General features: G+C 40.0%; 1 protein-coding gene across 1 annotated transcript in view; it reads right to left on the bottom strand.

The window, feature by feature from the left end:
• Nucleotides 1–13,102, bottom strand: part of LRIG3 (leucine rich repeats and immunoglobulin like domains 3) — a gene marked incomplete at its 5' end in the record, with an annotated part of 64,089 nt that overhangs the window by 9,611 nt on the left and 41,376 nt on the right. The window contains 7 exons of the mRNA XM_019543945.1: nt 151–603; nt 2,279–2,560; nt 3,426–3,746; nt 6,809–6,972; nt 9,465–9,536; nt 9,896–9,967; nt 12,438–12,518. Of these exons, the coding sequence (XP_019399490.1) occupies nt 151–603; nt 2,279–2,560; nt 3,426–3,746; nt 6,809–6,972; nt 9,465–9,536; nt 9,896–9,967; nt 12,438–12,518 (1,445 nt within the window). The remainder of the gene's footprint in view (nt 1–150; nt 604–2,278; nt 2,561–3,425; nt 3,747–6,808; nt 6,973–9,464; nt 9,537–9,895; nt 9,968–12,437; nt 12,519–13,102) is intronic.

The raw sequence follows: 13,102 nt of genomic DNA, 5'->3' as shown, positions 1-13,102 counted from the left end.
CTGCAGACTTTTTAGATCAGCTAGCAATGTGATGAAGTTAACAAGTAACTCATCCTTCTGAATTTAAGTCAAGAAATATAAATTGCTATGCCGAAAAACCAAACATACTTGACAGATGTATTTTCAAGTGCTAAACTTCAGTTTACACACCTGTATTTGTAATGCTGCAATCTTCATTTCTTCTCCTTGTGTGGTATATGATGACCACCCACACAAGGGAAGTTCCCACCACACAGCAAACCACTGCTATGATCACAACACCAACTGTGGCCCATCCATCATCATCTAATGATGGGGCTATGTTTTGAGGAGAATCACAGGTGGGAGTAGGAATTACATTAAGACGAATGTTCCCTCTTTCTGTTCCAAGCGTATTTGACATTTCACAAGTGTATTTCCCAGCATCTTCCACATCTGTGTCGACAATAATTAGTAACTGATTGCCTGCAGCAAAGAAGTGTCTTTCTGTTACCATCAAAGGGCTGTCATCCTTAGTCCAGTTCAGCCGTGGTGGAGGGCTACCACCAGCAATACACTGCAAAACTACAGTTTCACCTTTTGTTACAGTTCGGTCCAGCAAGGGCCGCAAAAATGATGGCGTTTCTGAAAGGAAATCATAAACACAATATTTGGAATTGACTCCAGAAAAACAGGTAAATGTCCATCCCTCTCATATCCTCTAGCCCACAATATAAAACTTTATTGAGGGCAATATTCAATGTCACAAAACCTGTACTTTTGTGTTTTACTTTTCATTTAACTGTTAAAAAGCCAGAATTTTTACATAAACAAGTAGTCACACATGAACTACATAAACATACTTGTTGCAACCACTCAGGTGTCGAGACCAGCTATTAAATATGCTGCCAAAAGCCATTTTAGAACTTTACTTCCACATGAATGTTGGAGTAGCCAACAATTTTGGAAAGTGATTTAACTAAATTAGAGGCATCATTAAGCCCTAATGAAGCTTAAAGCTGTTTGGAGGGAAACTACATTCGGGCAGTCTGAGCTAAAAGACTACATTCTGCTCATCTTCAGATCAGAAACTAAATGTATGTTACCCCTACAAACAGAATAAAAACTTAGGAAGTGAAGACACACATTAATGCCATATTCTTGAGAATTAAATTCACACTTGACTTCTCTGCTCTTAAATAGCTAGATCACTTTCTTTTATATACTCATGTGAAAATTATAGGTTTTACTGCAATATTTCTGTGTTCATGTTGTTATAAAGATGCATACCTCAGTTTTCCCATATAGGTAGTACATGGAGAAAGCATGGGTTAAAGAGACACCAAAGCACCTACAAGTGGGACTAGACGGACCTTTAGCACCAAGAGAATTTTGAATAGCTCTGTTGGCATATCAAAGGTGAGATGGTGGACCCCAACTGGCTGAAGTGAAGTTAAATGAGATTAGCATTACAAGGGAAAGGGAAGTATAAATAAGAAGGTGTCAGCTCACAGCAGGAGTAGTCTGAGGAGAGTCTGGAGATAGACAGTGAAGGAACTTGGGGGCTCAGGAGCTAGAAAAGACTGGAAAGAGAACTATATAGCAATCTTTGGGGATGCTCTGGGGACCGATTTGAGGACAGAGGAACTGCTTAATCCTTTGAAGAAGGGGGCAGAGAACTACTGGCTGGATGGCCTCTGCCCCAGTAAATGACTTTATTAAAGCAGAAATGTCTGCTGCTTGGAAACTTCAGGTTGTACTTGGTCTCCGCAGCAGGAGGTAGAGTTCTTCTCTCAGGAGAGAAATGATGCCAACTCCTTGAGCCAGGGCCATGGAGACCCAGGTAGTGTGAGGGACTGAAAGTCCCAGGTCTTAAGAGTCTCCAGAGACTGCGGTCCTGGGGTAGGGGAAGATGATGTGACAAGGCTGCAGTAATCCTGAGCTAACACATCTCCTCCTACCGCTCCAGAGGGGACTCTGTGGCAATTTACCATACCTATACTTTCAGGAAATCCATAAGCCTTCTCCTTTCCATACATTCAATAATTTCAATTTTAACAATGCACTGAGAAATGAAGCATCCCTCTTTGTTATTCTGTATAACATAATTGTGTATTTCTAGCCCAAAACCCATCAGTATATATTCATTCAGTGAACTGATTAAGAGAGTTCATTTGAAGCAATATTTTTAAGGGAATTTAAGCTTCCAAAAGGATACACCAATAGTGAATTTATGCAAAACTCTCTATTACAGTCTATAGAACATGTTATTAACACCTAAAAATGACATTAAGGTAAGACAACTTATGCCACTTCTCACCTAGTACTGTCAATGTTGCATTTGCTGAGATGCTTCCAGCAGTGTTTTGAGCTGTACAGCTATAAACTCCAGTGTCCTCAATTTTTACATCAACAATAAAGAACACATCATCCTCAGGCATGACATGCATACGTCTCTTGCGTGCTGCAGGAAAGTCTGTGCCACCATCTTTTTGCCAAGCAATCTGTGGTACCGGATGACCAACTGCAGCACATTCTAATCGGGCCATTGCCCCGGCACGGATGGTTAGGTCCATGGGGATCTTCGTAAATGAAGGCAGCACTAAAGCAAAACAAATGATGTTGGACAAATTATACGTGTTTCTTCCTTTGCACAACAGTCTCAATTTCTGAGCCCTGAGCTCCAACAAACATGAAACTTATTTATAACAATTTCGATAATAGCCCTTACAAGGTTTTAAAAAGCCAAGCTATAATGCCTAGAAACTTTTGAAAAACTGAGTAACTACATTTTTATATTTAAGGAAAAATCTTGTGTTGAAACTCAGGGCATGCCTACACCATGTCTCTAGTGCTAGCAGGAAGGGACACACTCAGCAAGCTACTCTTGCTCACACATGCTGAACCCAGAAATGCAGCAGTTGAGGATGCTGCATGGGTGCCTCACACAGGTTCTTGGAAGACCTCCCTCCAGCAGGCATGGGAGTGACTGCAGGGGTTCCCTTGGGAGTGGCTTAAGTTTGCATTTAGAGCTCTGATGCAGGTAAGCAGGAGCGGATGACCAGGGTGTGAGTACATGCCTCCCTACTAGTCCTGGGGACACTGTGCAGGCATATCATAGGAAATATGGGTTTGAGTCACAACTTTGCTATGTACTTCCTGAATGACCTTTGCCAAGTAACAGTTAAACTACTTAAATACAACAGTTCTATTGCTATCTCTCATAAATGGGGAGTATAACACATCCTATCTCACTTTGTCTTGTCTAGTTTGATAGAAACACCTTGTGGAAGAGGGTTTATTTATTTATGTTTTTAAAAGTGTTTAGCACAATAGAGCCAACAAGAATGGTAATGTTATCTTAATTCATTATATTTTCTAAAAACTGCAGAACTCGAATTGTACATTGCATCTTGTTTTAAAATCAGTCTTTTCCTAATCCAACAAGTAGAAAACAAGGTGCTTACTGTTTACTGTAAGCTTGGCTTTGATAGAGTAAGATGAACCAAAGTGATTTGAAATAACACACTGGTATTTTCCTTCGTTGCTGAATTCAACATTGCGTAGCCGAAGAATGGTCGTGTACTCCATCACTTCACCGCCCTGTGCCCGGAGATGTGCATAATTCTCCATTTCAGCATCATGCAGTAACTCATTGTCCTTCTTCCATGCAAAAGTCATTGGGGAATCACTGCTGCTGGCTGCTGAACACACAAAACTCAAATTGGAGCCTCTGATTGCTGATTGGGTTTCTGGCTGGACAGTGATCTGTGGCTTAGGAAAATCATCTGTAAGACAGGACAAGGAAAAAGGTGTGATGCTAAGGAAGAGAGGCCAAGATCTGAGTCCCTACAACATGCTTTTAGCTTGCAAGCCTTCTTTTATACATTGAGAAAAGAGTCAAACAAGTATTTATGAAACATATACATGTTTTAGTTTTATATTTCATTTGCCTCCAGACATTTAAAGGATGCCATATTTATGAGTTTACTGTGTCAAGTTGTATTTATAAAAAGAAAGCACATCTAAAGCAGACTGTGTGCACTGTCTATACAAAAGCTTGGCTAAGGAGAACTATACTGTAACATCTGCAAAAGCTACTTTGCCTGTCTGTCACTAAGCCTCAACCTCATCTTTTCTATAGCTCGGGCTGCAATGAGCTTTTCTTTGGTAGTTCTTATGCTACCAAAAACTGCCAGGGTTCTCCCTACATCCACAAAAATAAAACCACATAAAGAAATCATTGCTACAGTGATTGGAACCCTTTGTTCCAGTTTATAAATGCCAGACTGCTGAAAACCTGCTAAGCACAGTAGCTCATGTATTTTGAGTGTTGCTTTTATTTATTTTGTAACAAAGATGGAGATGTCTGAACTGTGGTATTTTGTGGTGTTCCATGTTCGATCCTTCAGTTATTTTCCTGTAAAATGTCAGACCACTTGACAAGAAAAAAAGATGGAATGAATTTAACCCTCACATCCACATTAGAAGCAGCAGTTTGAGTTCTGAGACATTAAATGAATATCTCATTTGAGGTAGTAGCCCTGACTGCCCCAGGGTTTGACCCAGATTAAAACAGGCATGGCACAGTCATTTATATACATCTCTTCCAAGCTGTTCCTTTCCCAGTAGGTCGCCAGCAAGAGCACACAACTTAGAAAGCTTGCCCTGGGAATGACCTGCAATAGCCTTACACAGATACATGCAGCCATGCCCAGAGAGAAAGTACTAGCATATTTTATCCCACATACTTCAGAGGGATTTAAAGCTGAACAGTGGATTTGTAGATCTGTAGGATCCTGGGACAAAAGGCTTTCTCCCAGAACAAATCTATTTACAGCCTAAGAGAGCACCAGGTTGTTTCCTTCTCCTATTTCACACCTAAATAAGTTCTCCAGATCAAATTCCGACATTGGCAGTAATCTAAATATGAGTTTCCCCAAGTACACTGGTGATATGAAAGAAGAAACTGAATCCACCTATGCAGTGCTAAAAGAAATTAAAATCATTAGGAATATTGTTTGGATAAGGAAGCTGTTCACTAAAATAAGCTGATGCAACAGACCAGATAAAAGTAACTTATCATCAGTAAGACTACTCAGACTTTTTAGAGAATCTTAATATATTTCTCATTTTACATAAAGTATTAGTTTCAGCATTAGACTTAAAGGAAATAGAAACAATTTTACTTATTTAACCATATTGTATTTATCACAGCACCACTGTTGAAAGACTAAATAGTTAATATGAATAACTTAGATACCTATTTTCAGACACTTAACAATTTATGCAAAACAAAATGGCTCATGATTTGTTTCATTTTTGAACAGGGCATTTTAGAAAGTATGCTAATTTGACCATTTCCAAGTTACACAGATACTACACATTGTTTCCATTAATAAATTTTAGATTTTCTCCTCCTTTCACTGTTTCTGAATAATTCTCAAAATTTTATCACGGTATGGTTCTGAGGGCTTGAACATGTGTGTCAAGCATACAAAACTAGTAATTTACCCAAATCTCAGCAAAACACAAGACAGGCTAAATCTACTATCCACTTTTCATAGCTAACCATTACTTCTTGTTTGTTGGAGCTTATTCGATTTTTAGAAAGGAACAGTACAGTGCAGTTTATACATATTTTGGGGACTACAGTGGTGCTTCCCAAACTTTTCTTTAGCCTGACCCCATTTATGGCCCTATTTGCTCAGTAAGGCCCCTCACTCCAAAATCCACAGTCCCCCATCCTGGCAACCCCATTTGCTGATGCTGCAACCCCATTTGGGGTCACGACCCACAGTTTGGAAACCACTGGACTTGCGCGAACTGTAACTTTGAACCCAGGACTGAATACTTGAAAACAAAGAAGAAATGGCTAAATTGTTTCTCTCTACAGTCTTGCATCAGAAAGTTCCAGCAATCTCTATGCACAGCACAAAGCCTAAATGTTTAGCCAGGCTGCCTATTTGACCAACTTCTGTAATGGTAACATAGTATCTGCAATAGCTGCATTTTGGAGGTTCAATTAAAGTAGTTCATACAGTTTTATTAAATTAAAGGACTGCATTTTCTTTTCTGTTATAAAATTGCTTTATTTTTTATGTTTACTCAAGTACTAATTTTCCTTAAGGTTTTCCTCTTTGTGAGGGAAGGGCTAATGTATTTTAAAAGCCTGGAAATGTTTTACAGCTAGCACCAAACAGTAAACTACTATATCACTGAAAAAAAAATCAAAATTACCTTTGGCTTAATAGAGTGATTTTTAGATGTCAATTTCCCTACTATAATTTGTCACTGGAAGGGATTTCCTCCTAAGTAAGGAAATATCCTTCATTAGCTACCTGGTAATTTATTTATTTTTGTTGTCATCATTAGACTGTCACCTCAAAATTTATTCACCTACAATGTCACACTTTAAGGAAATTCTAACATAATTTGCACATGATTATCCAAACAACAATAACAACATCTTAGAATACACCAGATGTGTCATATTTTAAAAAATGATGCTAAACTAGACAGGATCCATTCTTAACTCTGGAAACACACCTTTACTACCACAAATCACTGAGCTTTTCCTTTGCGCATATCAAGTAATCATGCAGTCCCATGAGATAAAGTGAGAAAAATGTCACTATCGCCTACTCTGTATGAAACTGCAGGCTAGGAATCTCTAGATCAAAGTTTGAGGAGCAGAGGATGAAATGTTAGCAAACTATTATTAATCCCCCTCTGAGCCTACCACGAGAAGTCGAAGTGTCAAAACACTACAAAAGAACCCCCAAAACCTGCTAAGGAAAACTTGAGGAGGAGAGAAGCAGGGGAGGTTGGGGTGGGAAGGGGTACTCACCACAAACAAACCCATCTGGACTAACAGCAAAAATACTTCTTCCTTTTAGCAGCTGAGGATGTGCACAACTTGAATTTACAAAGCTCTGAAAGTTGTTCTCCAAAACCCACTGTGGTAACCATTTTAGCTGGCAGTCGCACAGAAGACTTGATGTATTTAAGTACCTAAAAATCCCCCCAAAAAACCAATTACATTCATTTTTTTCTAAATCTACACAAGCAAGTCCAGTCAATAATATTACATTTATTTTAATACAGTCACATTTAATATTTAATAAGCTAACTTTATCTAGTACATATGTGATATCATCATAGACTGTAGTCTTCAAAAACAGAAATTTTCATTCTTACTTGCCAATTTGTTTTTTGAAAACCAACATTTTGCATGCTTGCAGATGGGCAGCTCTGTACTTGATCTGGATTAAGATAGGTGAACAAAAGGGATAGAGCAGTGATGTTAAAAGAAACAATGCTCTAGAAGAGAAGGGTTCCACGTGCTACATATTCAAGCTGTTTTCAAAAGGCAACATTTTGAAAATAAAGATCCTTTCCTTCTAGGTATTTCCAAACTGAGGATTAACCAGCTCTTCTTGGGAAGCAACTAAAAACTAAAACTGTAGCAGGACTGATAATAGAAGAAATAAGTAGCATTACAGTGATATATACATGAATTGTTTAAAACAAAGAAGAAACACCCAACCGTTTTTTCTGGCCGCAAGAAACCTTTTGTCAAAATGAGGCAAAAGTCCAGGTTGTAATATCTTTTGAAACTATACATCAACAATCCCAGGCAAATTTCTGTCCCACCTGAATGCAATGTGAGTCATATCACTGATTTCACTGGCTCTAAGATTTTGTCAGATCTATGACTTCCAAATAAGTTTCCTGCTCCTTCTGTCCAAGACACTGCTGTAGATCTTTTACTGAAAAATATGAATGCCTGCTGGCATATGAACACTCCACTCCTATAAGCACTTAAATTGCAGAGGTATTATCCATTTGCTTATAGTAGATTTTGAAACTATTTGATTTCATCTGAGATTCAGGGTCAAGAAAAAGCAGTGAAGGCTACCAGCTTCATTTCAAAATAGAGCCTTTATAACACCCAATTTATATACTTTTGTTGTCACAGACCTCAATGGGAGCAGTGGGGCAAAAATCCCAAATAGTTTAATTGCCTGTGACAGAATAGGGCTGGACTTGATGTTTTAGGAGGTCCCTTTCACAATTCTGTTTCTAGGCATCCCACAGGGTATTTTGGATTAAGGTTAAAAGATGGATCTCAAAACAATTTATCAGTGACCTCCTAGAATTTGCTTGGGAAGCTATGACAAATATACAACTGACCACCCATTGATAACATTATCAACCTAGGAGAGAATGGCCAAAAAAAAGCCTCTGTGGTCTAAATCTAAAGATACTTGATTATTATACAGAACCCTAAAAGGAACAGAACTTTTCTAAATGAAAGTATGAAGGATGATCCTATTCTCAGGATGGAAGGAAACTAGTTACTATTTTCCTGGCCATCCTGGTACTACAAACAGTCATAGCCTTGTCTAATCTATTCTAGAATCCTAAATAAGTAAAATTACCGGTAAAGCATAACGAAAGAAGTTAGTTTAAATAAATTTTGGGACAGGACATTACATTTTCTCTTATGGCTGGTAGACATGGGCAAATACACAGTAGGTAATTTTAGGGGAACCCCAAAGGTAACTCTTTCTAAAAAAAAATAAAAACAAAAAACCCCCAAAAAACCCCAGATGGAATAGCTTACTTCTTTGAAAAGCTAAAGTATACATTGTCCATAGTATCTTCCTTTACTAGACCTTGTTTAGTGCACTACCAACTACTTCTTCCCTAAGACCTGACACTGGAAAGTGCTAATCAAGAATAAGAGTTTCCAAGCAGTTCCAGCTCTAACCCAGAATAGTAATCTGGGGACATCTGATTTTCTCGGGATACCAACAACAAAGTTAAAGGTAGTTGCTTCATTCAGCTTGAATAGTTACTCTCACTGGCTTCCCCTGATCTGCCACATTACTCATTTTCTCACTGTAGCCATGTCTACTCCAGTTGTTTGTTGTCAGATTGTGCAAAGTTAAAAAAAAAAAAAAAAAAGGAGATAGCACTACTGGGAGGTATTAAGTGTGACCCAAATAATGAAACAACAGAAGTCTTTTCCATTTCAACATGAAATGGAAACAGCTACTGCACTGATGAATATGGGGGAAGGAGGAGTCACTCAAGCAACCCCTTCTTGACTTAACCTCACATGGTCACAGAGCAGAGGGACCAAAGTATAAGGATTGACAGATGGGTCACTGCAAAAGAGTTATGATGCTGATGTTTTCTAGTCCAAAGATAGCAGTGCTCAGATCACAGCACATTACATCAAAGTTTCTCTTATCTCATATATTAAAGATCAAGCTGTTTAAACTAGGGCCTAGATTCCAAATGAAGTAGACACTGAACACCTCATCAGAAGCTACCCAACTGTAGTGCAGTCATTATGCTAGGTAGACACACACATGCCTACTGATGTATTAAGTTATAGGACTTAAAAAGCTACTAAGAGCAAGATACTTAATTAGCAAATTATCTGATATTGTTTGATTTTCCTTTTATGGAGTTGTTCAGTGACAAGTACTTACAATTCTTTCAGCTTCTTCATTTGTAAAAATGCATTTCCTTGCACTGACATAATTGCATTGTTACTTAGATCTCTGAAAGAAAGAATAAACATGTATTAACCTGAATAAAGTTACAATGGAAGCAACAGTAGTTTACATTCCAAAAAAAGAATGTAGTTACAAGGTCCATAACCAAATGCAGACAATATAAAGCTTTGTAGTCGATGTGCATTTTATACATTGCACTTCTAGCAGGTTCTCTAAACATAAAATTCTACTAGGAGTATTATACTTCTGATCAAATTTGTAATTATGCTTTACTCTGACAGCTATAACCAAAGCTTGTTCATTTTATGTATAAGTTACTTTTGACATACACTTCGACTACTGTTGGGTTGTTTTGACATACACTTTGACTACTGTTGGGTTGCATATGAATTTCAAGAACTTACAGGTGTTCAAGTGCATCCAAGCCAGAAAATGCTTTCTTTGTAATGGATCTAATCCTGTTTCCTTGGAGTATTCTGGAAAATATAAATATATAATGTAGAACAGATGCAATAAAACGGGGGCACTTTTTAGAACTATGAAAAAAATGTTGTGCAATTGTTTTTCTGGCACTTATTACTAAACTGTGACTAATGCTCTCCATTCAACCTTCTTAAAATCATAGAATCAATGAGTGGGAAGGGACCTAGACAGATCATCTAGTCCAGCCCCCCGCCATGGGCAGGAAGGAGCACTGGGTGCTCATAAGACCCCAGCCAGGTGCCTATCCAGTCTCCTCTTGAAGATTTCCAGGTAAGGTGAGAGCACCACCTCTCTGGGAAGCCTATTCCAGGCTCTGGCCACCCCTACAGTGAAGTAGTTCTTCCTAATATCCAACCTAAACCTATCCTCCCTCAGCTTGTGGCCATTGTTCCTGGTGACCCCAAGGGGGGCCCTGGGGAACAGACTTTCCCCGAGTCCCTGCTGCTGGCCCTGATAAGGTTGAAGGCAGCCACAAGACCCCCCCTCAGTCTCCTCTTGCGGAGACTGAAGAGATTCAGGTCCCTCAGCCTTTTCTCATAGGGCTGGCCACAGAGGCCCCCAACCATATGAGTGGCCCTCCTCTGGACCCTCTCCAGGTTCCCCACATCCCTCTTGAAGTGCGGCGCCCAGAACTGGACACAGTACTCCAGCTGCGACCTGACCAGCACCGCATAGAGGGGCAGCAAGACCTCTGTGGACCTGTTAGTGATGCCCCTGTTGATGCATGACAGGGTGCAGTTGGCTCTGCCTATTGCTTCGTCACATTGGTGACTTATATTCATCCTGGAGTCAATCCTGACTCCAAGATCCCTCTCTGCCTCTGTGCTGCGGAGAAGGTCAACCCCTAACCTATAACCATAATGCTGGTTCCCTCTCCCCAGGTGCAGCACTCTGCACTTGTCCTTGTTGAACTGCATTTTCACTGAAGAAAATCTCTCTTTCTTAAACATACTAATTTTTCCTTTTATTTTTATTTATATTATGGGAAGATTTTAAAAGATGTACAAAACTAGGAGGGTGGATTTTTTTTAAATGGAGTAATGTAAATTTATGGCTGTATTTTTGGAAGTACGTTGTTTCATTATGACAGTCATTTCCACTGGATACTAAATTACCCTATGAAAGACTATTGTTGGGCACTATGGTTTTGTACTCTTTAACAGCATGTCTCATTTTCTAGTATGAACAGGGATATACCAAAGTTGCAATTTCACGATGTTCATGGAAAATACAAAATCAGGCATTTTCCGCAAAAATCAAAAAAATCTGTTTAAAAAGAGCTCCCCTCCAAAGTGGGGAAGAGTAGGGCACTGTGTAAAAATAAATGATTTGTCTTTGTTTTTCCCCTTTGGGCACCAGCCAAGATATCTGCTTCTCCTGCCCCAGCTGTTGATTGGCTGAGGGCTGCCCTCATGCAGCCTCTGCAGCCCGGGAAGACAGGGACAGGTCCAGGCCTGCTTTTTTTAGTTCTCTGCAGCCAAAGCCTCCCAGCATGGCTGGATCCATCCCACAGTAAGTGGGTGCTGCAAAGGGTGGGAACAGGGCTGGGAGAGTGGGGCTGTGCCAGAGGGCACTGAGCTGAGGGACAACATGGCCAGGCCATGGCAGGAGGAATGGAGCAGGGCCAAGGGGAGCACAGCCAAGCCAGGGCAGGGGGGAGAGCGTGGCCCGGTTCAGGCAGGGGAGCCTGACCAGTGGGTAGCAGTGGTCCATCCCACTGCCCACATGGGGCTGGGGAAGGGTGTGGGGGGGCAGGGCCGGGTGGGGTAGGGTGACAGCATTGCCCAGCCAGGGGGCAACAAGGTGGCCTGTTCCTGTGCCTATGAAGGGCCAGGGAGGTCTTATTTTTCCTCCCATGGAGGCCAGGCTGGGGCTGGGTGGGGAGTGGGGCCAGGCAGGGCCATGGTGTAGTAGGCTGGAGGCAGCCCAAACATCTGCCAGCCATCCCAGCCAAAGCCTTGAGAGGTGAAGCTGCAATCTGACAACCAAATTGGATCCCAGGGCTGAAGCAAGCTTGTGAAATTTAGCCCTGAGCTCCATGATTTGAGTACATCCCTAAGCATGACAAATCCTAGTTTTTCACAAAGAGCTTTTTATAAGCACCTTCCCGAAACTCTATATTGACCACATAAATGCATATTGGAATGGTTTAGTCAGGAATGATCCTGCCTTGAGCAGGGGATTGACCTTGACCTACAGAGGTCCCCTTCCAACATTACTACTCTATGAGTCAAACATTCAAGAGTGATTCATGTTATCCATATTAGTTTGACTAAAAAGAACTGTCATTTTAATTTTCCTAGAAAAGAAAGACTCAAAGAGCAAAACAGCAAAGAGAACTCCCCCCCCCCCCAAAAAAATGCTGTAGGAGAACATAGCATTCTAAACGTTGGGTTCATTCACATCAGCATGTTCATACGATCTGAGCCTAATTCACGGTTTACTGAGTTCCGTCATACTTACAACTTTTTAAGTTTATCCAGTCCAGAAAAAGCACCATTCATATCTTCAATAGTCCATGATATTTCATTGTTTTTCAGATCCCTGTTCAAAGAAAAAGAAGTCAAAGCACAAAAGGGATATTCCACAAACTACGTGATTTTTAAGAAGTGCATAGTATTTAAATCAATACTAAGCAGTGCCCTTGCCATTCTAAAAAGTATTTGTTTAAAAAAGAAGCTCATCTTAATTGCTGTTTTACTGAAAAATTTATAAGATTTGATTAATAAACCAAAATAACTTCACCTCTGTTTTCATTCATGACAGGAATGGTTTTAAATTAAGGCACCCAAACATAGGAAAAAGAAGAGTCGTAAGAATGAAGGTCTCCACCCGTTTCAAACTAAATAAAAAACCTATGATTATCGATTTTAAGGAGTTCCTTAAATGTGGCAACAGATTGGGGTCAAAGCAGGGGAAAAACATTTCACACCTCAGGTCTACTGCAGCAAAGTCCTGATCACATGCCAGCTCAAGATGTAATCAGAAAAATCCATGAAAGAAGAGTGATGGCTGAGCTAGATGAGGTTTAAAAAAGATCAAGGACTGGGAGGACGTGGGGTGGGGAAATGCAAGAGAAAAAAGCCCTCTAATTTTCAAAGTCCTAGGGAAAAACATGTCTTATGCAT

The sequence above is a fragment of the Crocodylus porosus genome, unplaced genomic scaffold, assembly GCF_001723895.1.
Source record: "Crocodylus porosus isolate Cpor-Errol unplaced genomic scaffold, CroPor_comp1, whole genome shotgun sequence".
NCBI lineage: Eukaryota > Metazoa > Chordata > Crocodylia > Crocodylidae > Crocodylus > Crocodylus porosus.
The sequence above is the reverse complement of the archived record's forward strand: the minus strand, read 5'-3'. Positions and strand labels throughout refer to the sequence as shown.